Source organism: Eubalaena glacialis, chromosome 4 (genome assembly GCF_028564815.1).
Source record: "Eubalaena glacialis isolate mEubGla1 chromosome 4, mEubGla1.1.hap2.+ XY, whole genome shotgun sequence".
Taxonomy (NCBI): domain Eukaryota; kingdom Metazoa; phylum Chordata; class Mammalia; order Artiodactyla; family Balaenidae; genus Eubalaena; species Eubalaena glacialis.
This window is the reverse complement of record NC_083719.1, coordinates 179437400-179462164: the sequence shown is the minus strand read 5'-3', so window position 1 is coordinate 179462164 and position 24765 is coordinate 179437400. Positions and strand designations below refer to the sequence as shown.

General features: G+C 58.3%; 2 protein-coding genes across 10 annotated transcripts in view; one reads left to right on the top strand and one right to left on the bottom strand.

The window, feature by feature from the left end:
- Positions 1-21822, top strand: part of DNM2 (dynamin 2) — a 91869-nt gene extending 70047 nt beyond the window's left edge. For 2 of the 9 annotated variants that reach the window (XM_061190482.1, XM_061190481.1), the window contains exons 14-21: positions 769-780; positions 4729-4842; positions 10464-10573; positions 13364-13475; positions 14029-14193; positions 17941-18173; positions 19259-19513; positions 20103-21025. In XM_061190482.1, coding sequence (XP_061046465.1) covers positions 769-780; positions 4729-4842; positions 10464-10573; positions 13364-13475; positions 14029-14193; positions 17941-18173; positions 19259-19513; positions 20103-20169 — 1068 coding nt within the window. In that variant the 3' untranslated portion in view covers positions 20170-21025. Of the gene's footprint in view, positions 1-768; positions 781-3069; positions 3854-4728; positions 4843-10463; positions 10574-13363; positions 13476-14028; positions 14194-17940; positions 18174-19258; positions 19514-20099; positions 21026-21455 lie in introns of those variants that run through there. The other 7 variants (XM_061190480.1, XM_061190479.1, XM_061190484.1 and 4 more) reach the window with 5 other exon arrangements.
- On the bottom strand, positions 21589-24765 carry TMED1 (transmembrane p24 trafficking protein 1). The gene is made up of 4 exons (XM_061190488.1): positions 24476-24765; positions 23682-23779; positions 23359-23542; positions 21589-22605 (listed from the first exon to the last, which is right to left on the bottom strand). The coding sequence occupies exons 1-4, from the start codon at positions 24656-24658 to the stop codon at positions 22387-22389; spliced, it is 684 nt and encodes a 227-aa protein (XP_061046471.1). The 5' UTR covers positions 24659-24765; the 3' UTR covers positions 21589-22386.

Here is a 24765-nt window from a genome sequence, read left to right as displayed (position 1 = left end):
GTCTTTGAGCGGCAGCTCTGGCAGGGCCTCCTAGGGGGCAAATTTGCAGAAGGCCCTGTCTGACATCCAAGGCCACGGCTAGAACTTGACACTAAGGAGAGGGGCAGCCCAGTCCCTCTGGTGTCTGCAGCCACATTGGGTTCCCGGGCCCAGCCCTGGAGACTCGGAGCCTGGTGGGAGGCTGGTTGTGACAGGCGGGTCTGGGGAGCCTGGGGGTGCTTTGATCCCCGTACCTGGAGAAACCCAGAGCTGTATGAGGAGTTGTCTACCTTGATGTCATGCCCCAGCCAGAGGCCTTGTGAAGTAAGAACAACTTTATATAGGCCAGTATTAGGTGCCCTTTTTTTTTTTTTTCCTGCTTAAGAAAACACATCGTCTTTGCAAAAATTTCTGCCGGTGTCCCCTGCCTTCTCCACATCGGGCGGGGGTGGGGGTGGGGGCTCTGCTGTTTATCTTGCACGATGACAGAGCCCTCTGGAAAAGAAGGGTGTAACCACTGCATGATTTTTTTTTGCGCTTGCCATAGGTAATACATATATTGTTGCTTTTTCATTTCGGGAGATGATAATGAATTAAATATTAACACCATGAATATAATTAATAGCATGTAATTTTTTTTTCTTTTGCTGTTTTCCCCCCCTGCTCTTCTCTCTCCTCATTTTTGTGCCTTTCCTGCTTTTTCTCCATCCCCCTCATGTCCCTTATGTCTCTTTTCCTCTGCCTGCTCTTCTTTGATTTCCCCACAACCCTAACTTTGCATTTTCAAAGGGGGAGATCTTGGTAAGTACTCACTTAGTGTGGTAGCAAACATTAGAGAACCTGGTAGTGGTGGAGACCATGCCACCCCATAATATCCCCTCCCCCACCCCCCAACCCTGCCAAAAAAATAACAGAACAACTAAAAATCCAGCTAACCTTTAAAAACCCCTGCCGTGGCTGCCGCTTGCCAGGCTTCGTGTTGCCCTGGGCTAAGCTGACTCACACAGACACTAACCTGACCACTGCCCCCATCTGGCGCCCACCCCTCAAGCCCATTCCTGACACGGTTTCCTAGTTTCCTGTAGGTCAGGGATGGCAAATACTCAGCTAACACCCCAGGCATTTCTCCCTTCACCTCCCTGGCCGGGGAAGATTTTGCTCAAGCCCTGCAAGAGCTTGTTCTTGCCACTGCCACCACTCTGTTTCCAGACAACACCATGCAGAAATTTTCCCCTCCTGCACTCAAGGCAGACATTACTAATTGATCCAGTACTCTTTTCCTTGTACCTCTCTCCTGTCCTGTGCCCCTGGCAGACATCACTAATCGATCCTGGCATTTTTGTTTCCTAAGCATGTCACTACTCCCCATTCCGTGGCAGATGTGACTAACTGGTCAAGGAATTTTTTCCCCCATGTGATAGCTTTGCACGTGACACCCCTCCTGTACCCATCACAGACATTGATCAGGGGACTCTCTCCTGGATGCTGCCACTATCCTCCTGCCTCCATAGCAGAAACGATGATTGATTAGGCTGTTCTGTTGCACTTGCCCCTGTCCCTTTGCCAATGGCAAACATCACTAATTGATCCTAGCATCCTTTCCCACAGTGCCCAGAATTCTCACCACAGTCCTACCCATTGATTGGTGAATGGTATTTGCCATCCCTGTTTTAGGTAACACCTCCTCTCTGTGTGTGGCCCAGCCCAGCCCAGCAGGGAGCAGGCAATGCTCACTTCTGAGAGTTGGGCTCTTTTCAAGGTGCTTGCCTTTGGGCAGCTGGCTTCGGCCCCAGCTCTCCACCTTGGAGACCATGGCCTGGGCCACCAGCCCTAACTGAAGCCTCCTTCTCCCGGGTACTCTCCCCCCACACTGGGCGGGCCCTACTGCTGCTGCCCTCTGGCAGGGATCTTCTGGTGACCCCGGGATCTTTCCAGTAGCTGAGCTGAACCCGTAACAGGACCTGGAAGATGCAGAAGAGGCCAAAGCTTGCCATGGTTGGGGGCGGTTGCGGGAGAAATGGATAGTCCTTGGGCCCATGGTTCCCACTTTCCCCGTGTGTCACCCCCAATCCCCTTTGAATGGTTTCTTCCCTCCAAACAGCCCAGGGGCATGTTTCTCCCCACACCCACACTCTGAGAAGTTTAGTCATTCTTTTCCTGCCAGATTCCACACCCCTAGTCACGAAGCCCAGCCCTGCCGTGCCCTGTGCGTGGCTGTGGCTCCTGGGTCTCCCGGCCATGGTTTCCATCCCTGCCCAGGCGACTCACCCAGGGAGGAGGTGGGCCCCAGCCGCGTCGCTTCTCCTGGCAGCTGCTGCTGCTGGCAGCCCTTCCTCCCGCCCCCAGCGTGCCTGCCCCCTGGAGCATGGGAACCCCGCCTGCCTCTTCTGTCTCCCCAGCTGACCCTACTCCCGCCGCCCCCGCCCCCCTTTTCTAAGCCCAGTCCCTTGGGCACAAATCTGGCTTTTGGATGAGAAGGCCCGACCACTCCTTTTCCTCTAGACTCAGCGCCTGTGTCTGCCACCAGCAGCTTGACCCTCCCCGGGGCGGGATTTTGTCTCTGAATCCCCTTGGGCTCCCGCACAGGCAGCTCTCTGGGTGGCTCAAGGGCAAAGGGACCTGAGGCGGGGCAGTGCTTCTCCAGGCCTAACTAGCAGCCTCCTGCCCCAAGGCTCAGATGTGCCATTTCCAGCATGGCCACATGCCCTGGAGCATGACAAGGGCCCCATCTGCTAGCTTTGACCTCTACTGACCCAGGGTGGAGGCAGGCGAGCCAGCTCGGCCACCGAGGGGTGGCGGTGGGGGGGCACATCTGCCCCCTTGGGAACGAGGCTGGGCCTGGGAGTGTGGAGGCCTTGCCATGTGAGGACTTCTTCTCTGGGGAGCACCCAACACACACAGCCTCCCCCTGCCCCCGGCTGTCGATCAATGACTGAAGTTTAGAAGCACCCACTCTAGACCTGGACTAAGACAAGGCAGGCCCTACCCTGCCCCTGGGGGAGCGAGGAACAGGCGGGGACAGGCACCCACGCAGCTCTGGAGCTGGGTGTGGTTGCCAGATGCAGGGGCTCCTTCCTGGGTCCTTTGTAGGACGGCCTCGGGCCTGAGTCTGGAGACCAGCCTCGTCCCCGGCCTGACCACCCGTCCCACTTTGCCCGGGACTGAGGGCGTTCCCAGGACTTTGAGGGCTAAACCTAGGGGCCTCCTGGAGAAGCCAGGGTGAGTCGGTCACCCTGCTGCCAGGAATGAGACCATGACCTTGTTGGGGCTGACAGTCTCTGCCTGCTCCCTGACGGCCACAAGACTCCCAGGTGCTGTCTCGTCATCCCAGGGAGGGAGAAGCCTTAGCACGGGCTGCCAGGTGGCATTTCAACGGTGGCACAGCCTGGGCAGGGACTTCTATGTGGTGCAGAGGTCCCTGGCCGCTCTGTGGCCGCCTCTGCCTTCCTGGTCTCTGAGGCTTAAGAGCTCATTTCCAGCCACAGGCGGGTGGTGGCCCTGTGAAGATCTGGTGTGCCTGGGGCAGGACAGAGTAGACAGGATGGAGCCCCTCTTGAGACCCATCCACTAGGGAGGCATGTGGGCCCCAGAGGCAGCCCCAAAGCCCTACCCCACCCTGGGGGTTACAGCGCTAGCCCTTCCCAGCTGTCCATGGCCACTCGCAGCCCACCTCCTGCAGCTTAGCCCAGTTTGTCGCTGCCTTGGCCCTGGGCGTCCCTGCCTGCGCCGACTCGTGCTTCCCGCTGCCCCGGGGTCCCCAGTCCAGAGTGGTGGGAGGCTCCAGCCCACAAGCGCCTCCATGGCCCGGGGAACATGGGAGTGTGGCCTCCCCCAGGCTACCTGCGTTTAGCTGTCAGGTGAGTCCCCCACGCAGGCCTGGGTTCTGTCTCCTGCTCAGATGACAGCAGTGGCCAGACGAGCCCCATCTAGGGGGTCTCCCAGCCCAGAACCCGGATGTGCCAGTCAGAGAAAAGTGGGACCATGTGGCTTAAAGCCAGAGTGGGGCATGATCCTTGGCGGGTCCCCTGGGCTCAGACTTTTGTCCCCAGCCCTCTGGGTGGAGGAGTCTCTTCATCCTCATATTCTGAAAAGAGCCTGTGGGGAGGGGAGCCCTGGGGCGGGGGCTGGCCTCGACTCCTGGTCAGAGCAGGTCCCTGTGCCCACCGAGCACCTGCCTGGGGGAGCCGGGCAGCAGAATCAAGCCTCTGCCAGTGGCCCCTGAAAGGAGCCACCCCGTTGCCTGGGCGACTCCTCCAGCTCTGCATCCACAGCCGCCTTCCACAGGGCGCGAGGGGCAGGGCCCAAGGGTGTCGCTGGTACCGCGTCTCACCAAGACAAGTGTGATTCCTTCAGTCACATCCAACATGACATGGCCCCCCCCCCACAAGCCTGGGATGCCCTCCTCTGGGCCCCTTCCAGCTGGGCGTACCTTTTGCCACCTGTGCTAATTCAACCTAACCCCAAGCGCAGAGGGGCTCCCCAGGGACCCAGTTCCCAATCACCCTGGGGCCTGTGAGTGAGTCCACGTCTGCCCGCCCGAGGGCCCCATGTTGGTCTCCGTTGGGAAGTGCTTGGGGCAAGGTGGCCTGGAATCGGGTTGCCTGGCTTTGGGCTGGAGGTGTCTCTGCCGTGGTCCCCGGTTTCCCGCCTTGCTGGGGGCGAGGGCGCTGGCCACCGCGCTGGGGCAGGCCGGGCTGGGTGGTGGCCGCTGTCCCCCGCTGAGCCCCGCCCTCCCCCCCCCCCCGCCAGGTGATCCGCAGGGGCTGGCTGACCATCAACAACATCAGCCTGATGAAGGGCGGCTCCAAGGAGTACTGGTTTGTGCTGACGGCCGAGTCACTGTCGTGGTACAAGGATGAGGAGGTGAGTGGCTGGCAGGGGTGCGACGGTTGGGCAGTTGTGGGTCGTGCTCTCCACACCTCCCTCCTCTGGGTGGCGCTCCCTCAACTTGCTGTTCATTCGGGAAAGGCTCCCTGAGCGCCACCGTGCCCCAAAGCTTACCATTAGGATGGTATCAGCCAGGGCCGCAGGGTGTCCAAAGGCACTGTGCATCATATCCGAGCCCCTCACGGCCCCCCGTGCGGTCGTGCCTCATGGGGGCTGGGCTCCCTGAGGAGGAAAGGGACGTGGGGGAGGCTCCAAACTGATCCCAGCCTTCAAAATCATGGCAAGGCGGGGGGCTTTCAGAGGGGGCACGGCCTGGGGTCGGGGACTCAGGTTCACGGCGAGGCTGCTGGGGTTCCATTGTCTACAGCTAACCCAGGCTCAGCCAGGCCCTTAGCCTCTCTGGGCCTCAGTTTCCCCACCTGACAAGTCACGGTGTCTGTCTTGAGATCATTCCACATGTGCTTGTCCTCCTCAGAAGGATGAGGGAGGCCTCTGGGAACAGGACCAGGAATAATGAGCACAGGAAGTGGTGTTGCACGTTGCCTCGTGCCATGGTCTCCCTGAGCCTGTGGACGGGGCTGTGAGGGAGTGCACCCCTGGCCCCTGGCCCAGCGGGCAGCCCCACCGGGTGCTGCCGTGCAGGTCCCTCCTCCGCCTCGGCCCATCCTCCCGTCCTGAGTGGCCCATTGTGTGGCTTAGTTCTCTTAACAGAACGACAGTACTGTGTCTTAGTGGCCTGGGAGTGAAGCCATTCCTCTGGTGTGACTGCCTGTTGCCACCCTGACACAGGCTTCCAGGGGCCACCAGCGAGGGCCACTGTGTTTCTCTCATTTTCCTGGGTTGCCCTGTGAGAGACAACACAGGCGCTCCCTGTCGTCAAGGTGGTATTAGGTGGCTATCGATTTGGGTCTGTGACAGAGGTCCCAAATGAAGGCACTTACAGAGGTGGTCTGTTTCTTGCCCACATCCCGGCGAGCTTGGCAGCCCTGTGCCGTGAGGCTGGCCAGGGCCCTGGCTCCGCCTCCCCCATGGCCATCGTAACACGTAGCTCCTCCTCGTGGCCCAGGATGGCTGCCCCGTGCCCATCACCACGTGGCCACAGGAGGGGAGGAGGTGCCTGACAAGGAAGGCACACGCACCCCTCTGCTCACATGCTCCTGAATCTTTGCTTCCGCTCTGTGCTTTGCCCACATGGGATGGCACAGCCTCCAGTCCAGCCCAGGTGCCCCGCGAGGAGAGGCCCGGCTTCTCTGGTCGCCCCTGGAGCTGCCCTACCTGGCTCTCCCCCCTTGGGGTTTTGGGGTGACCCCCACACGTGGGGCTTCACTGGCAGCTGACCCCATCCCAGCACAGGCAGGCCTGTGCCCAACCATGTGTATTTCCACCCAGGCTCAGAGACAAGGCAGGTAGAACTCTGTTGGCGCCTCTGGGTAGCCCTCTCTTGTTTATGAAGCCCCTGCCCCGTGCCAGGCTCACTGGCTAGGAGAGCCTGCCATGGTCCCACACGGAGGGCACTCTCTTCCTCCTCCTCCTCCTCCTCAGTAGATACTCACATTCCTTTTGTCAGGTAAGGAAACTGAGGTTCTGAGCAGTGACTTGCCCCCATGTCACAGCGTGGGGAAGTGTCCCCATGCGGTGGGTACAGGACACAGGCTCCCTGACCCGAGGCACCTCAGCCCCACACCTGGACCACTCCCCACTACCCAAGCAGGAAGCGGTTCCAACAAGTGGCGGGTGTTTAAGAGTAGAATGTCATCAGCCCACTCCCCGCGAGGCCGGAGGCTCAGCACTGGAATGTCGTGAAGGCTTGGGAGCCCCGAGTCCCCCAAGGGACCTTGCCTGGGTGGCTGCTTCTAAACTGGGGTTGTCCAGGACCCTGGCGCCTTCCTGGGTCGAGATGCAGAGGGAGGGTGGGCGGGACCGCACATTCCTCAAGGAACCTGCGTGGCCAGATCCGCTCCTCAAAATGGCCGGGGTGCAGTGTGGGTGGGGATGACGCTTGCACTTTTTCTCCCTCTCTTTCCTCCCCTGCAGTCTGAAACCCAGTCTGCTCTGTGCTGCATCAGCTGTCAGATATGCTGAGAGCTGGTTCGCACCTTTGGGCTTTGGGGGTCCCCGGGGCAGTTGGAGAGGGGGCTTCTGGGCCCAAACCCTAGCCTGGCGATTCGCTGTATGGCACCATCGGGAGCCCAGTTTTTGACTTAAGGAGGGGCCCTTCGTTTCTCCTTCATCTAGGGGTTGAAAGCAGGAGCCCCAGACCCTCCCTCGGGGCCCCAGAGCAGAGGCAGGGGCAGTGTTGGGAGGAGGGTCGAGCGCCGCTGGCAGTAATGAGAACCAGCAGACCTGTGAATGGGGCCCTGTGTACACCCCAGACACAAAGCGGGCTGAGATCGGGGAGGGGCAGGCGCGAAATCCTGTCTGTCTGTCTGTCTGTCCGTCCCCCACCCTCCCCCTTCCCCCCCAAATTAGGATCCCAGCAAGGGCCCTGAAAATCACACAACAGGGTGGCCACCCCCGGGGTCAGGCCACCATCGTAGAGAAGCCTCAGAGAGAGGCAAGACACCAGTATTTCTTTATTTAAAAAAATAAACAAGAGGAGGTGGTTACTGGAGGGTGGGAATAGGAGACTGATTCCGCCAGAGCCCCCAACCCCTCAGCCGGTGTCGGGGCTCTCTTTGCCTCTCCCCGGCGCCTCTTTTCCTCCCCGGCGACCACCCTCGCCCAAGCCCTTCTTCTTTATTCCAGAATCTTCTGTCCAGGCCTCCGGCCCGTGGGGAGGAGGGCGGTGGGCAGTGGCACTCACCTCCTGGTCTGCCTCGCCGCGTGGGTGGCAGCGAGTTTGGGTGGGGGGCCCATCCCGACGCGCCGCTCGCCCGAGCCCAGCCTAACCAATGTGCAGACTACTGTACACATTCAGAGCCCCCTGAACAGGTAGTCTGAACACTGGGTTGGCGGGGCCGGCTGTCCGTCCCGCGGGCCCCCTGGGCAGCAGCAGGGCCACAGTGCCCCAGCACCTCCGAGCAGGCGAGGAAGCCACTGGTCCGCCCGCGATGATCTGCTTCGTCTCTTCTGACGTGGCACGGCCGGGGCCAGCGCGCATCTGGAGAAAGTTGTGGGTTTTCAGGAAATCCTAAGGAGGCGGTGGGGGAGGGCGAGGGGGAGGCGGGCGGGGGGGGTGGTGCGCGGGAGGGAGGGTTTGGGTCCGTGGCCTCTGTGCGCAGGAGAAGGTCTCTTTGGGGGTGGGGGCGGGGTACATGCACGCCTCCGTGTCTGTGTAGTGTGTGTTTGTGTCGTGTGTGCGTGCGTGTGTGTGTGAGTGTGTGTGCGTGCGTGCGGGCAGCATCAGGAAGGCAGCCTCTGTGCTCTGGGCGGAATCACGCTATAAACACTTCCAGATGTGGCGTCTCACTCGGGGCCCGAAAGAACTGTGACTCAGTTACTTGGCCATAGCCGGCCAACTGGAAGCTTCCTGCCTCATGACATGATAGGGTGGGGGCAGCAGAGGCTCTTCACAAACTTCCGGGCCGGGAACTCCTGCCCTTGCCCTTTCTGAAGCCCCCCAAAATTCTTCCCTGAGAGGTGGGAGGGCCCCGGGCTCCGCTTTCCCTGGCTGCCTGCACCCTGCTCCCCTGCCCCGGCTCCCAGCATGAATGGGGTCTCCCACCTCCTTGGCTCCTCTGCTTGCCCAGAGCCCGGTGGACTGACTGACCCTGGAGCATAAGAGTGACAGACAGACAGACAAAAGAAAACCCCTGGCGCCTCGCAAGCACCAGCTCTGGGGTGGGCATGTGCTCGGGACTTTCACAGTGTCCGTCCTCACCTTGCACCAGGAGGACGAGACTCCTACCCGTCTTTGACAGCTGAGGAAACTGAGGCAGAGAGGGGCAGTGGCTTGCCCAAGGGCACATGGCTGGGGAGGGGCTGGGCCCAGCTGAGCTCCTAACACCTCAGTCAGGACTGAGCCCACGTACCGAGCCTGCCACTCGCTCCTGCCTCCCGTTGAGTAGTCCTGAAACTCCAAGTGGCCCTCCACCCTCTGGGGGGCCCCTGGGCCCCTTCCCCGCCACCACTGTGGCTGCTCTTGATTTGGGGAGGAACCGCCATGTTGGGCTTTGTTCTGAGGCCTTCCGGAGGTCAGGGGTAGGACGGGTGAAAAGAAGTGAGCTGCTGTGTGAGGGGGGCAGGTCTCTCTTCTCCAAAGATGCCCGGGAGGTCAAAGACCAGGAGGGCAGTGGGGAGAACCTGGCTTCTGAATCCCACCGTGGCCCACTCCACCTGCTGCGTGGCCCTGGGTGGCCCGCTTCCCTCTCTGAGCGCGACGCTTCCCTGGCAGGGATGTGTGAGAGGGCTCCATGAGCTGCCGGACAAGCAGCACTTCCCCTCAGTCCTTGAGAGCTGCTGTGGGTCGAGTGGGAGTCGGGGAGGGGCGGCGGGGGGGGGTACCCTGATGCTGTGCTTTGGTTTCCTGATGTAGAAAACCCAGTTAATATGCTGCCACCTCCTCCCCCCGCCCCCAGTAAAGATTAATAGCAATGCATCTGCACAGGCCCAGGCGTATCGTAGGTGCTTAGCTAACAGGAGGTGGGCTCCGGAGTGTGACTCCCAGCTCTGAGACTCACCAGGCCCGTGCCCTTGACCGAGAGATGCGTCCTCTCTGAGCCGCTTTCCCCGGCAGCCGGCAGGACCGCCATGCCCAGCACTCAGTTGGCACTTTCTGAACAGGGCCACCCCGGCTTTTGGACTCAGGCATCAGCTCAAGGGGGCCTCTCTTTCCAGCTCCCTCCCCCGCCCCCACTGCCTGCCCCTCTATGCCTCCGTCTGTCTGTCTGTCTGTCTTTCTCTGTCTTTCTCTCGAAAATGGGATCATATTGGTAACTCATTTGCAGGCTCGTCGTGAAGAAGTAGTCGTGTTAATGGTTTCATTCACTCAGTGGTTGGAATCTGGGTAGAGTCAGAGTCGGCCAGTTTTGAGCATCCACTGTGTATCAGCAGTAAACCAAACAGGCTGGAGTCTCCACCCCCGAGGACCCAATGAGTCAGTCTAGGTGACCCTAGGTCAATAAGCAAGATATGTGGGGTGGCGGGGGAGACTTCCCTGGTCCAGTGGTTGGGACTCTGCGCTCTCACTGCCGAGGGCGTGGGTTTGATCCCGGGTCAGGGAACTAAGATCCCGTAAGCCACGCGGCGCAGCCAAAAAAAAAGATACGTGGTGTGTTGTGTTACGTGAGGGGAAGCGCCAAGGGGAAAAGTAGGGGGAGAGTTTGGGGTGGGGTCAGGGCAGGCCTCGCCTGGAGGGTCCCTCTGTACAAAGGAGGCAAGGAGGGCACCAGGCCGCTGTTGGCGGGGGTGTGGGGGGGCATGCTAGGTGCAAAGGCCCTGGGGTAGGAGCCCACTTGGGATGTTCAGAGAGTCACAGGGGCCAGCGTGGCTGGGGCAGGTAAGCGAGGGGGAGGGCGGTGGCAGACTAGTTCACCCGAGGAAAAGCAGCATGGGAGGCGTCAAGTGTTGGCGGTGGTCCTCCCGGTAGAGTCCAGCCCAGGGCAGCCTCAGGGCCTCAGTTAAACAGCCCAGGGTGACCCCTCCCCTTTCACCCTCAGGAGAAAGAGAAGAAGTACATGCTGCCTCTGGACAACCTCAAAATCCGCGACGTGGAGAAGGGCTTCATGTCCAACAAGCACGTCTTCGCCATCTTCAACACGGAGCAGAGGTGAGTGCCCCCGACCCCGACCCCCACCCGCCGAGGTCCCAGGGAGACCGATGGCCCCCGTTCAATCCTTCATCAGTGTCCACCGAGCACTTGCTGTGAACAGTCCCTACCCTGGGGTCTCACATTCCAGAAAGGGTGTCAGTCAAGAAACAGAAAAGTGCTTCTGTGGGGTGGTCAGCGGGGTGGGGAGGCCCCTCTGGGGAGAGATGAGGATGAAACCATGCAGGAGCCAGGAGCCGTGGAGGGTTCTGAGCAGCAGAGGGATGGGACCCGGCTCTGGTGCTCACCGGCGCCCCCTGGTGGCCACGAGGGGAACAGGCTCAGGAGGCGAGCGTGGGAGACCAGGGAGGAGACGCCTGCATTGGCCCAGGTGGGAGATGGTGGGGCTGGACCCAAGTGGGGCTGAGGACATAGAGGAGGAAGAGGTGGATTCCAGTAGAGCGACTGAACTCCTGGTGGGTGTGGGTATGAGAGCAAGAAAGGTGTTGCTCAGGGACTGAGCTGCCATTGGCTGACATGGGGAAGGCGGAGGCAGAGTAGGCTCGGGGCCAGTCGGAGGCTGGGTTGGGGTGATGCTGAGGGAGAGGGGCCTGTGAGACACCACGTGGGGCGCGGGGGAGCCAGCTAGGTAAGTATGAGAGACTGGTGTTCAGGAGTGCGCTCTGGGCAGGAACGTGAATTTGGGGAGTTGTCGTTGCGTGGAGGTGTTTCAAGTCTAAATGGGATGAGATCCCTGGGCCAGTATAACAGAGAAGAGAAGGACCCAGGAGGCTCTCGGTAAACCCATGCCAAGGGGCGTTGGTGGGAGACTTTAGCAAAAGCAAAGATACTTCTCTCAGCTCAGGAAGAGACCCAGTTGGCAGGAGGTCTGAGAGCAGGAGGAAGGGCTGATCGTGGACCCAGGAGGGCCCCTGCCCAGACTCACACCCTCATCCAGGGAACCCCCAAGTCAGGGGTCAGCTGTCAGCCAGGGCCTGGTGGTTCTTCATGACTGGCCAGCAGGCACTGACATCCTCCCTCCTGGCCCCAGGACCACCTTCCCCACTGCCCATCCACATGCACCAAATCCAGCTGAGCCACCTGTTTTGTGCAAGAATCGTTCTATCCTGCTTTGTTCCGGGCTGGCCTAAAACTCTTGAGACCCACTTTGACCATCAGCTGGCTCCAAAAACCTTTATAACTCTTTTAGGCTCATCTCTCCCTACCCCCCACCTCCGCTGCCTAAGAAGCCCTAGGGTGTGTGGGAGAACCTGGGTTCTGCGATGGGACAGGCCTGCTGGGAAGCTCTTCCTGGCTGTGTAGTGCCAGACAGCCATCCCACCTCCCTGGCCCTGTGATCCCCTGTGCAGCAGGAGGGTGAAGATATTACCTAATGTATCATTTAGGGGTGAGTTCAGGAAACCCAGAATGATAGTAGCAGAAACAAGATAGAAGTTGGGTTTTTTTATATAAATCAAGTCCAGACTTTACCATCCGGGGCAGGTTGGACAACCCCACAGGCATCCAGGCCCAGGCCCTCCTTCTTATTTCTCAGCTCTCCTCCTCTTTGTCCAAGATGGCTGCTCAAACTCCAGCCATCATGATGATGTTCCAGGCAGCAGGAAGGAGGAGGAGGAGCAACAAAGACATGCTCCCTTTCCCTGCTCTCAACTCCTTCCAGAAGTCTCAGGGCAGCCACTCACTGACTGCTGGTTGGCCTGAGCGCTGTTGTGAGGCCATCCGTGCCTAACCTCAGACCCAGATCTCACTCGAAGACTTTGGGACAGCTTGGCCGTCTCAGTCACACCTGCCTTGTGGGACGGGATGGCATGCATGTAGCATGGATCCTGGCCTATATATGGAGAACACTGCCTATAAACACTGGTTAGTGTCTGTCCGTTTTTCCCCCAGCCTTTTGACTCTGCACCTTCCGCTCACAGACCCACATTTGCCCAGCAGTTCACAAGCCTTTGCTGGGAGTTTCAGTCCTGCCCTGGCCAGCTCCACCTCCCTCCCAGGAATCGGGGCACATGCTGGACCTTTACTGTCCAAGGCAGTAGCCACTGGCCACATGTGACTGTTTATTTATTTTTATTAATTTTTGATTGGAGTTTAGTTGTTTTACAATGTTGTGTTAGTTTCTGCTGTACAGCAAAGTGAATCAGCTATACGTATACATACATCCCCTCTTTTTTGGATTTCCACATGTGACTACTTAAATGTAAATTGATGGAAATAAAATAAAATTTTACATTCACTTTCTCGGCCACGCTGGCCCCATTCCTGATGCTCAGAAAGAAGCCACCTGTGGCTCGTGGCTACTGCGTCAGGCCAGAACATTCTTTTGGATGATGCCGCTGTAGCCTCTCTAGAAACACCTTGATGGGAGCTCCCCAACTGGCGGAGGGTGTCGTGGGTCACTGCCCACTTCTGGAGGGGTCCTTGGCAGCCTTTGGCTCCCCCAGGAGAGCATAAAGGAGGGGATGGGCAGTTCCCAGGGGAAGGAGAGGAGTAGCTGAGCCCACAAACAAAACACTGCAGATGCCGCTAGATGCAGACTCTTGGCTGAGCACACGCCCTGCTCTCGGCACGGTTTTGGGTGTTACAGGCACGAATTCACGGTGCCTCCATCAGCCCAATGGGGTGCAGGGGCTGCTGCCATCCTGGGGCCTCTGGTCGTGAGTGCCCCCGGTCAGGGGTGAATCCTGGTCAGTCAGGCCAACCCCAGAGCCTGAGCTCCAGCTCAGTGCACCCACCGGGCCCACGGGCAGGGTCAAGCATGCGCCTTTCCCTCCCTCCCTCTCACCACAGGAACGTCTACAAGGACCTGCGGCAGATTGAGCTGGCCTGTGACTCCCAGGAGGACGTGGACAGCTGGAAGGCCTCATTCCTCCGAGCCGGGGTCTACCCTGAGAAGGACCAGGTGAGGAGTGCCCTGCCCGGCCGGCACACCTTGGGATGAGCTGACCCCACCTGGGAGAAGAAGGGCGGCCGGCATCTCACGGGATGGGTCATTTCAGGCTGTGTTTGCCAGCACTCTCTGAGGGCATGTAGCCCATACCCTCTTGAGCAGACAGAGCAGAAAGGGCTGGAGAGGGTTCTGTCATCAGCGCCCAGAAGGTTCTCCAACTAAAGTCAAGGACAGGGACACACCTGGACCGGGATCCTGTCTGCTTTGTTCTCTCTCCTTTTTTCCTGTCCTTGAGGCGGAGTGAACATGGCCCCCAAATTAACATGTTGTTGTTCCCATCCCCAGGTGAGAGGCACTAGCCCACCTTAGACTGTGGTCACCCCCAGGTCCGGGCAGCTCAGCCCAGGGACAGGCAGGGCCACGTGGTGCCAACGCGGCCATGAGGGGCCAGCCCCAGAGGGTCAGCTGCGGGTCGGGTAGGGCAAGCAATCCCCAGAGGAGGGGGGCTCCCCACGCTGGACTCAGGCTGCAGTCACCCCACATGGCCTCCCCTCCCCGATTGCAGGCAGAAAATGAGGACGGAGCCCAGGAGAACACCTTCTCCATGGACCCGCAGCTGGAGCGGCAGGTGGAGACCATTCGCAACCTGGTGGACTCCTATGTGGCCATCATCAACAAGTCCATCCGTGACCTCATGCCAAAGACCATCATGCACCTCATGATCAACAATGTGAGTGCCTGCCCCTCCGGGTCCCCCTTCCCCCAAGACGGGGGCAGCCGCAGCCAGATTTGGGCTGAACACAGTCTGTATAAAATCAGAAATGAGAGTGAGTCTCACCACCTTTTAAACAACACAATCAGGATCCCCAGCCTCTCTTGGGAAATGGGAAGGTACAGACACACGGGGCTCACACTCCCGTTTAATCGGGTCATTGAAGCTACCACCACGCTTGTGCACTTTCTCTAAAGTTTTCCAGCCTTACAGTAACCCTGGGAGAGGGCCTGCTATCATCCCCATTTTATAGACAGGAAAACAGAGGCCCAGAGAGGTCAAGAAGCCTGACCCAAGTCACTCAAACCCAGGCTGAGTCTGTCCCCAACTCTGGCCTCCTGGTGGCCTGCAGCCCGGCCTGCCTTCACCCCAGGGCATTACCTGCTACCCCCGGGCTCCTGAGCCTCTCAGGGTATCAGGCTTCTCTTCGGTGAAGTGCAGCTGTACTGATGTCTCCTGCTCCAGGCTGCTGGGAGGGCTCAGGCCTTGGGCTCAGCACTAGGCACTCAGAAAGCTATGTAACCCAGGTTCAGTTTATGTTGTGACTATAAAACCTCTAAATACGACAGAGTCTAAAGCAAAAATCCTATGTCCCTTCCCTTTCACTCCATTCTTCCCAGTCTCTTCTTCAGTGGTGGTCAGTGTTAAGTTTCATGGGTGTCCTACTACCTTGTTCACATATAGATGGGATTTGCTGCAGCTATGAACTTTTAAATTCATGTATGCTTTGACCCAGCAGTTCTCCTTGCAGGGATTTCTCCCACAGAGACGTTTGCCAACATGCAAATTGAGCATGTACATGGTTATTCTTTTCAGCGTGTTTTATAGTGGCCAAAGATTAGAAATCTCTATCAATTTCCTAGAATCCGTTAAATAAATATCCAATCTATTGGAAAAAATACCAAAAAACAAAAGGATGAGAACTATCTCCAGGTCTATAATAACTTTATTAAAACAGAAAAGGTATAGAGCATAACAGAATGATCAGAAAGGCTCCATTTGTGTAAAAACGGAAGGGAAATTATCTATCTATCTATAATATGCCTAGAAATCTGGAAGTTTGTACAAGGACCTAGTGACCAGTTGCTCCCTAGAGGGAGAACTCAGGGGGCCTAAGGAGGCCAGAGTGGACAAAGGAGTTTTCACTGTAACTTTAGGTTATATTTTATTTTCCCCTTTACTCGTTTTTCAGAATTTAAATGTTTGACTAGCTAGTGCATTTACGTGGTTCGCAAATGAAAAACTATCCAGCACTGTCATCTTTGTACATGTTGAAAGTTTGAGAAAATTCATCCATCCATATATGTATTTTTTTCATGTTCTTTTCCATTATAGTTTATTATAGGATATTTAATATAGTTCCCTGCAGTATACAGTACAACATTGTTGTTTATCTTATATATAGTAGTTTGTATCTGCTAATCCCAAACTCCTAATTTATCCATCCCTCCACCCTTTCCCCTTTGGTAACCATAAGTTTGTTTTCTATGTCTGTGAGTCTGTTTCTGTTTTATAAATGAATTCATTTGTATCATATTTTAGATTCCACATATAAGTGATGTCATATCCATTCTTCTTTATGGCTGAGTAATATTCCATTGTATATATACACCACATTTTCTTTATCCATTCATGTCTCGATGGGCACTTAGGTTGCTTCCATGTCTTGTCTATTGTAAATAGTGCTGCTATGAACATAGGGGTGCATGTATCTTTTCCAGTTATAGTTTTGTCTGGGCATATGCCCAGGAGTGGGATTGCTGGGTCTTATGGTAATTCCATTTTTAGTTTTTTAAGGAACTTCCATACTGTTTTCCATAGTGGCTGCACCAATTTACTTTCCCACCCACAGTGTAGGAGTGTTCTTTTTCTCCACACTCTCTCCAGCATTTATTATTTGTAGATGTTTTGATGATGGCCATTCTGACTGGTATGAGGTATACTTCATTGTAGTCTTAATTTGCACTTCTCTTATAATTAGCGATCAACATCCATTCTTTTTTTTTTTTAATTAATTTATTTATTTATTTTTGGCTGCGTTGGGTCTTTGTTGCTGCACGCGGGCTTTCTCTAGTTGCGGCGAGCGGGGGCTACTCTTCGTTGCGGTGCGCGTGCTTCTCATTGCGGTGGCTTCTCTTGTTGCGGAGCACGGGCTCCAGGCACACAGGCTTCAGTAGTTGTGGCTCGCAAGCTCTAGAGCGCAGGCTCAGTAGTCGTGGTGCACGGGCTTAGTTGCTCCGCGGCATGTGGGATCTTCCTGGACCAGGGCTTGAACCCGTGTCCCCTGCATTGGCAGGCGGATTCTTAACCACTGCGCCACCAGGGAAGTCCCCAACATCCATTCTTAAAAGGACAATTGTAGAAGGAGACTCCTCTTATGAGATCTCATACATCCATTGAATTGATATTTCAGTCTCAAAACCACTCTTGCCCTTAATGGGGAAGCTCTGGAAGCATCCCCTCCAAAATCAAGAACAAGTTGGCCATTTCCACTTTCATTTAATCTTCTTGTAGGGTGACTAGGCAATGCAGTTAGACAAGAAAAATTTATTTATTTATTTATTTATTTATTTATTTATTTATTTATTTATTTATTTATTTATTTATTTATTTATGGCTGCGTTGGGTCTTGGTTGCGGTGCACGGGCTTCTCATTGCAGTGGCTTCTCTTTGTTGCAGAGCACGGGCTCTAGGTGCATGGGCTTCAGTAGTTGTGGCACGTGGTCTCAGTAGTTGTGGCTCGTGGGCTCTAGAGCGCAGGCTCAGTAGTTGTGGCGTGCAGGCTTAGTTGCTCTGCGGCATGTGGGATCTTCCCGGACCAGGGATCAAACCCATGTCCCCTGCATTGGCAGGCGGATTCTTAACCACTGCGCCACCAGGGAGGTCCCAAGAAAAATAATTTAAAGGTGTGAACATCAAAAAGGATAGGAAAAACTATTTGTATGTAAACATGAACATGTATACTTAGAAATCCCAAGAAAAGTAACTGAGGGACTTCCCTGGTGGCACAGTGGTTAAGAATCCGCCTGCCAACGCAGGGGACGTTGGTTCGAGCCCTGGTCCGGGAAGATCCCACATGCCGCGGAGCAACTAAGCCCGTGCGTCACAACTTCTGAGCCTGCTCTCTAGACCCCGCGAGCCACAACTACTAGAGCCCGTGCTCCATTAGAGAAGCCACCGCAATGAGAAGCCCGCGCACCTCAACAAGGCGTAGCCCCTGCTCGCTGCAACTAGAGAAAAGCCCACGTACAGCAACGAAGACCCAGTGCAGCCAAAAAAAAAGATATAATGGGAGAAAAGATAGCAATAAAAGAGATAAGATTCAGGAATTCCCTGGCATTCTAGTGGTTAGGACTCCGCGTTTTCACTGCCAAGGACCTGGGTTCAATACCTGGTCAGGGGACCAAGGTCCCACAAGCCATGTGGAAGGGGAAAAAAAAAAAAAAAAAAGATAAGATTCTAGGAATAAGTTTCACAAGAATCTGATGAAATGGGTTGGAAGAACGCTTGCAAGCACCGCTGAGGGACTCGGGAGACAACTGAGTGGAAAGCTCACCTCCTTGTAAGTATCTCCCATGTTCTACAGTCAGGTGAAAGACGAAGCCCCGCCCAACACGCTGGAGGCTCTTCTGGCCATTCGCAAGGCTGGCTGAGTTCTTGGCTGGTGTGGTGGGAAGCCCTGACCTCTCCAACCCTTGCCCTCAGACGAAGGCCTTCATCCACCATGAGCTGCTGGCCTACCTGTACTCATCGGCGGACCAGAGCAGCCTCATGGAGGAGTCGGCTGACCAGGCCCAGCGGCGGGATGACATGCTGCGCATGTACCACGCGCTCAAGGAGGCGCTCAGCATCATCGGGGACATCAGCACCAGCACGGTGTCCACGCCCGTGCCCCCGCCCGTTGATGACACCTGGCTCCAGAGCACCAGCAGCCACAGGTCTGCGAGGCCTGGTCACCTGCAGGCTGCAGAGGCTGCTGCCTGCGGGATCCCAGCTCCACCCCCTGCCACGCCCCCATGTGTCCATCAGGGCACAACCCATGGGTGGGCGGGGTGCAGGGGCCCTGACCACGGATGGCTCAGCACCCAGGGCTAGCCACAGTGTGGGACTGCCTCCCCGCCTAGGCCTGAAGGGACTGGAGACAGAGGGTTAAAGGCCCGCCTGTCTCCTGGTGCCTTCCATTGGTTAAGCCCCAAACAGAAGCCAGAGAGGGCAAGGGGCCTGGGCAACCCCGGCCATAGTGGTGAGCCTCCTGGGGCACAGAGCATAGCTGAGAATGGCGGGCGGGGGGGAACTGGAGGGACACGTGGAGGGTGTAACCAGCATCCCCCGCCCTGTCCACCCTGGAGCTGAGATGGAAATAAGGCCCTGGCATGGGCAAGTCAGAGCATTGGGCAGGGACATCTAACCAGTGACAGGACAGATAGTGGGAGGAGAGAGGATTGGTCAGGGAAATCTCAGAAGGTGCCAGCCCTACTGAGCCCTCGGGGAGCCTTGGAGTTCCTCGGGGAGAGGGCACAGCAGCCAGCCTGAGGGGCATCAAGTGCTTGGCCCCAGAGGGGAGCCTGTGGTGGGGGGCACCTGGGACAGAGGCCTGTGGGCCTTGTAGCCTCTGGAGGCATTTGGACCTGATCTGAAGGGCAGGGCTGGGCTCTGAAAGGATCTTTGGCTATAGAGGGGGGATTGGAGGAGCGGGGGAGGCCCGAGTGGGGCCAGTGAGAGGGGAATGCCCAAGGGAACGAGGCCAGAGGGAAGCAGGAGCCCTTCGCAGCTGAGGACAGGTGCTGCCCCTTGGCTCAGGTCTTGGGGCTGGACGGAGGGGCCCAGTGTATCTGCGCTGCCCCACGCCCAGGACCGGGCACTCACCTGCATCTGGCTGGGTGGTAGCTGGTGCCAGCCCATGTTACAGAGGAGGCCACCGTGGCCAGCACCCCATGCCCCACCTCGGGCTTCCGCGGCCACACGGATGCGGCCAGTGCTGCCACCCCCCATCTTCAGCTCACACCCTCTCCTTCCTCCACAGCCCCACTCCGCAGCGCCGGCCTGTGTCCAGCATGCACCCCCCAGGCCGGCCCCCAGCAGTGAGGGGCTCCACCCCGGGGCCCCCCCTGATTCCTGTGCCGGTGGGGGCAGCAGCCTCCTTCTCAGCGCCCCCCATCCCATCCCGGCCCGGACCCCACCCCAGCGTGTTTGCCAACAATGACCCCTTCTCAGCCCCGCCTCAGATCCCATCTCGGCCAGCTCGGATTCCACCCGGCATCCCCCCCGGAGTTCCCAGGTAAGGCCGGACCCCCTCGCCGCCTGCCACCTAGAGCCACCAGCCTGTGCCCTGCAGGGAGTGGAGGAGTCACTGGCGTCCCCATTGGGCCGGTGGGGAAACTGAGACCCAGAGAGGCCAAATTCACAGAGTGGTGGAGTCAGGGTGACTCCCAGGCTCTCAGGCCTGTCCTCTTTGTGAGCAAATGCGCCCGTCACGTAGCTTGGGTCCCCTCCCACGGGGCCCCTTCTTCCGGTTTTGACCTGTTCCCTTTCTGAGGATACGCACGTCAGTCACTGCCTGTGCCGGCCCTGCCTCTCCCCACCCTGCAGGCCAGGGTCTTTCCTCCCCACTTCTCCTGTGAGTAACCTGAGGTCCAGGGCGGGTGGGGGACTTGCCCAGGGTCACAGAGCAAGGGAGTCATGGCAGGGGTACTGATGTCCAGGCTTGGCACACTCCTTTCCAGCACCCTAGCAGCCTTTAGAGGAGCAGCCGGCTTCGGGCAGCAGCCTGGGGCAGCGGTGGTGGGGCCTGGGTCCTCCTCCTTGCCCTGCTTCCGGCCTCACTGCCCTCTCCCCTTCCCCGTCTGTCTCTATTCTCTTTGCAGCAGAAGACCCCCTGCTGCGCCCAGCCGGCCCACCATTATCCGCCCAGCCGAGCCATCCCTGCTCGACTAGGCTGCGGGCGGCATGTTCTCGGGGGTCCTCGAGCAGGACCCTCGGTGCAGGAGCTTCGGTGGTCCGGGCCCATCCACCGCCACCCCTGGCCCTCCAGTCCCCGCGCGGGACCAGGCTCCCTGCAGGCAGCCCCTGACTCTTCCCTAACCCTGGCCCCAGTCAGGGGCTGGCCTGGCCCCCATCCCCAGCTGGACACAGCACTGAATGGAGGGGCCCTGGAGCCCCAGGACGAGGGGAGCCGGGGTGTTGCACTTTCGGGGATGGGGTCTCAGGTAGCAGAGGCGGCAGCTGCGTCCCGAGTGCCATCTTGAATGAGGCGTCCAGGCTGGGGTGGTGGTGCTTACCCAGGGGCTTCTCTGGCCAGGAAAGCCTGAGTAGGCCAGGCCTTCTAGAAACGGCACCGAGGGTGTCCATACCCCCCAGTCCTTGCTGGGGCACAAGGAGTGTGTCTGCTTCTCAGCAGTGGGAGCTCCCAGTGGCGAGCCAGGCCCAGTGGGCCAGCGCTACCCGCCCGCCCAAGTTGTACATATTCCTTCCTTGGCCGTATTAACCGCACGGCCCAGCCTCGGCTGCCGGAGGTGCCTTTCCCAGGTCCGGAACACTCGGCCCGGCCAACCTCGCTCTCTCCTCCCTGGGCCATCTCCTCCTCCTGGGTCCCCAGGGCAGCCTGGGCTCAGGGCTGAGTGGGTGGGGAAGCTTCGGGGGCCTCTGGGCTCCCACTCAGGCCTCCCCCACGGGTCGGGCCCAGGTGGCCTCTCTGTGAGCAGACCTTCTCGCTCGCTCGGTTTGACCACTGTAAGTGCCTGCACTCTGTATCCTATTAATAAACTAAAATAAAGGGAAGACGCTTCTGGTGGCTGCTGTGTGGGCCTTTTGTGTTTACCTTCAGGCTGAGGACGGGGGCTGCTGGCCTTCCCCCTTCCCCCTCCCACCTGCACCTCAAATGGCACTGCTCTTGTGGAGAGGGTTCACTTCTGGAGGGGAGAGCTTTTACTTTCCTTAACATATCCACACACACACAGGCCTGGCTGTCCCCCCAGCTACACCCCAGACGGCACTGGTAATAGAGGCCAGGACGGGGGCCTGTGGCAGGCGTCGCAATTACTGAGGGGAGAGGGCCTCCTGGCCCTGCGCCCCAGACTGTGCCGCAGTCAGGCCCCCTCCCCACCCGCAGTCTCCTGAGGACTTTCCCCAGAGGTCCCCTTCGCCCTCTTGGGGGCACAGGCCTTCCAGCCCAGCCGGGGACACAGTTAAACTTTGCTTTCTGATTTTTCTCTTGTGCCCAGGCGACCACCTCCATCAGCTCCTGCCCGACCTTTCTTCTGAGCTTCGTGGGAGACCCCTCCCGCCTGCCTTGCTGCCCCCTTGGGGGCAGGTCTGTCCCGGCTGGTGTCCCTGTGGCCCAATCACCAGGCTCTGTGATTTTTCTGACCATAATTTATTGACTCTGGTGCCCAGGCCAGACCGCCCTTTGTTCCATGAGGCTCCTGTGCAGGCTTTGGCTGAGGCCACCCCTCAGCCCTGTCTGGGGCCCCTGCAGGGACAGCGGGAGGGGCGGGTGGTCTTGGAGGCCCCGCTCCTGGAGTTCTGTTACCAGACCTCACACCCAGCCTGCCTCCAGCTGGGCCGAGGGGCCGGGCCCCTTCCTGTCAATAAAGTGACTGTTCTCGCAAGAACACTGCGGCCACGTCTGCTTCCCAGCCCCTGGCACGAGCAGGCCACCCCCAGCAGTAGCACAGGCCTCAGGTGGAGCCACAAGGAGAAGAAGGAAGGCATGGCGTCCCACAGCAGCAAGCCCCTCCTACCGGGACCTGGCTTGGAGGGCCAGTGGCGAAGGGAAGGGGGAGTTTGCTTCCTGGGCCCCGTCTTCACCACGTAGGGCTGGTGCAGGCTGGAAGACTCCGGCTAAGGCACGTTACAGTAGGGGACAGAGGCAGGGCCAGAAAACCCAAGGGTTGCATTCGAACGCTGCAGTGCCCCCCATGCACAATTTCTGGGTGCTAAGCCACCCCTCCTGGAGCGCCCATGTCTGCAAGCCAGCTGGTGTTCCCTACCCGGCCCCTGAAGGGAGGAGATGCAGGGGGGCCCACACCTCAGGCCCGAACTGCACAGCCTCCCCTCCCGTAGGAAACTAAGCTGGGGAAGGGACCCCCTCCAAGTCTCACACGCATGCGCCTTGCTGCTCCTCCTTTTCGCCTGTTCTTCCATGGCAGCGGGCTACGTAGGCACGGGCCGCTTGTCTTGAAAGAAGCGCTTGAGCGTGCAGACTTGCAGCACAGCCACGAGCAGCAACACGGCCACGTTCACGGCCGACCAGAAGTTGACCCGCTCCAGGTTGCCCTCTTGCAGGTTGCGGTCACGTGCCTCAAAGGCCCGCAGCAGAGTCAGCATTTGGATGCTGCGCTCAAGCCGGATCCTCATGGTCTCGATGGACTCCTACGGCACAGAGGGAGAAGCAGGTCAAGGTTTTGTCCTGCAGAATGGGGTGAGAGTTCATGTTTGCGGGGAGAGGGGGAGACAGCTGAGAGCACAGACTCAGTGGCCAGGCTGCCTGAGTCTATATCCCTCTGCCACTCAACGGCTGTGTGACCATAAGCAAGTAAATAACCTCTCTGGGCCTCAGTTTCCTCCTCAGAATTAAACCTCAGCGTTGCCATGAGAATTGAATACCTAATTTTATTTTTGGCCGTGCGGCATGGCTTGCGGGACCTTGGTTCCCCAACCAGGGATCGCACCCCGGCCGCTGGCAGTGGAAGCTTGGAGTCCTAACCACTGGACTGCCGGGGAAATTCCTGAATGCCTAATTAAGTACGAAGAACATATTAGTGATTAATAAATAGCAGTAGGTGAAGCCAGACTGCTTGGGTTCAAATATTGGCTCTGTCAGTTGCTGGCTGTGTGGCCTTAGAAGAGTTACTTAGCCATTTTGTGCATCAGTTTCCCCAACTGTAAAATGTGGGATAATTAGAGCACACTTCCTATATATAAGGTGGTTATGGAGATTTAATGAGTTACTTAAGCCCTTAGAACAAGGTTTACACCTAGAAATGTTCTACTGTTACTAGGTTGGGGGCACCATTATGTAGGAAAGGCGGGGTCAGGGCCAAAGGCGGACCCCAGTCAAGGTGAGAGGGTAGGGTCCAATGCCAGAGATCTGGGAGGAGTGGCCCCAGCTTGGCCTGGGCGCACCTTGATGTCCTCCATCTTGACATCCAGCATCTCCTCGGGCTCCACAGCCTCTGCCCAACCCTCCACCTCCTCATCATCCTGCAGGCTGTCAAAGATGAGTTCAAAGAACACCAGCTTCTCTGAGATGGTGCTGAAGGAGTTGTCAAAGCACAGCTTGTAATCCCCGGCCTCCGTGGGCTCCACCCTGCGCAGACAGACACACAGACATGACCCTGAGTGGCCGGCCAGCCAGACTTTTCAAGGCAGGCAGGGTGGTAACCCGAGGCCGCTGGTGAGGGGCAGGGCTGTAACTGAACCTGGGCAGCCATCAGGACTTAACTCACGTGTGCACACCGTCTGCCTTGCGGGACTCACTGACCAGCAGCACTCCCTGAGGGCTCTCCAGAGTGAAATCCACGTCCAGCCCAGCACCTCCGATCACCTGGGGGTCAGGTAAGAGCGGGTGGAGGGCTAGGGGTAGGCCAAGGTCACCTGCCAGAGAAGGCCAGGGCTCGGCCGACCCGCACAGACCCGTACCGACCACCACCAGGGGCCTACCTGAGCTCTGACACCTACACCTGCAAGCCAGTCCCGCCCCTCTCCCCTGCCTCTGGCCGCGCCCCTTGCCTTGACTCCGCCCCCATTGATTTGATGGCCTCAGGACCGGCTCTTTTATCTGGTCACGCCCCCCCTAGAGACCACGTCCCGGCTTGGCCACACCCCAAATGAGAAGACGGAGCCCAGCCGCCTTCTCTTAGCCCAACCCCCGAGAAATTCTCAGGTTGGCCACGCCCTTTCTTGTACAGCATTCTGGTCTCGCCTCGCAACTCCCGCAATCGACCCAACCCCTTTGGCCACGCCCACTCGCTAGGGTCCTGCCTTCTGAAGCGCTCCCTCGTTCTCCCGATGGCCCCGCCTCCCCGCTGCCCCACTCTAGCCCCGCCTTCTGCCATTATTCCCATCATTTCCGCTCCCACGCGCTGTCCCCGGCCCCTCCGCCTAGCTCTCCCTGGCTCCGCCCCCGCGCTCCTACGCACGGGCTCCTCCTCCTTCCCTCTTCAATGCATGCATTGCTTGGTCTGTATGGCCACGCCCTCTCTCCCTGGCTCCGCTCGCTCTACGGCCCGGGACCCTCTACCTGGTACTCAGTCTCAAGGCTTGCGTTGGCCGGCGCGGACTGATAGAAACATTGCTTCCGCCCCGCAGGCAGTAGGAACGTGAACTCGCCGTCCTGGATCGGCGGGGGCCCTGCCCCTCCCACCCCCACTGGCGGCAATAGTAGCCACAGGGCCAAGGCTAAGGCCGCGCCGGCCGCCATCATCCGGGTCACCCTCTGGTCTGCTAATAGGTCGCGGTTCCTTTAAAGAGTTAGCCCTGCCCCCTCTGCTACTCGGCGGGGCTCATTGGCAGCCGCTTCTGCCCGTTGTC

What these genes read in the sequence shown, in the direction of transcription:
- TMED1 (XM_061190488.1), bottom strand. Translation starts at nt 24,658, where the DNA reads ATGATGGCGGCCGGCGCGGCCTTAGCCTTGGCCCTGTGGCTACTATTG. An exon ending in AAGGCAGACGGTGTGCACAC is followed by an intron (nt 23,543 to 23,681) that starts GTGAGTTAAGTC and finishes CTGTCTGCGCAG; the next exon opens with GGTGGAGCCCACGGAGGCCG. An exon ending in TCAAGATGGAGGACATCAAG is followed by an intron (nt 22,606 to 23,358) that starts GTGCGCCCAGGC and finishes TCTGTGCCGTAG; the next exon opens with GAGTCCATCGAGACCATGAG.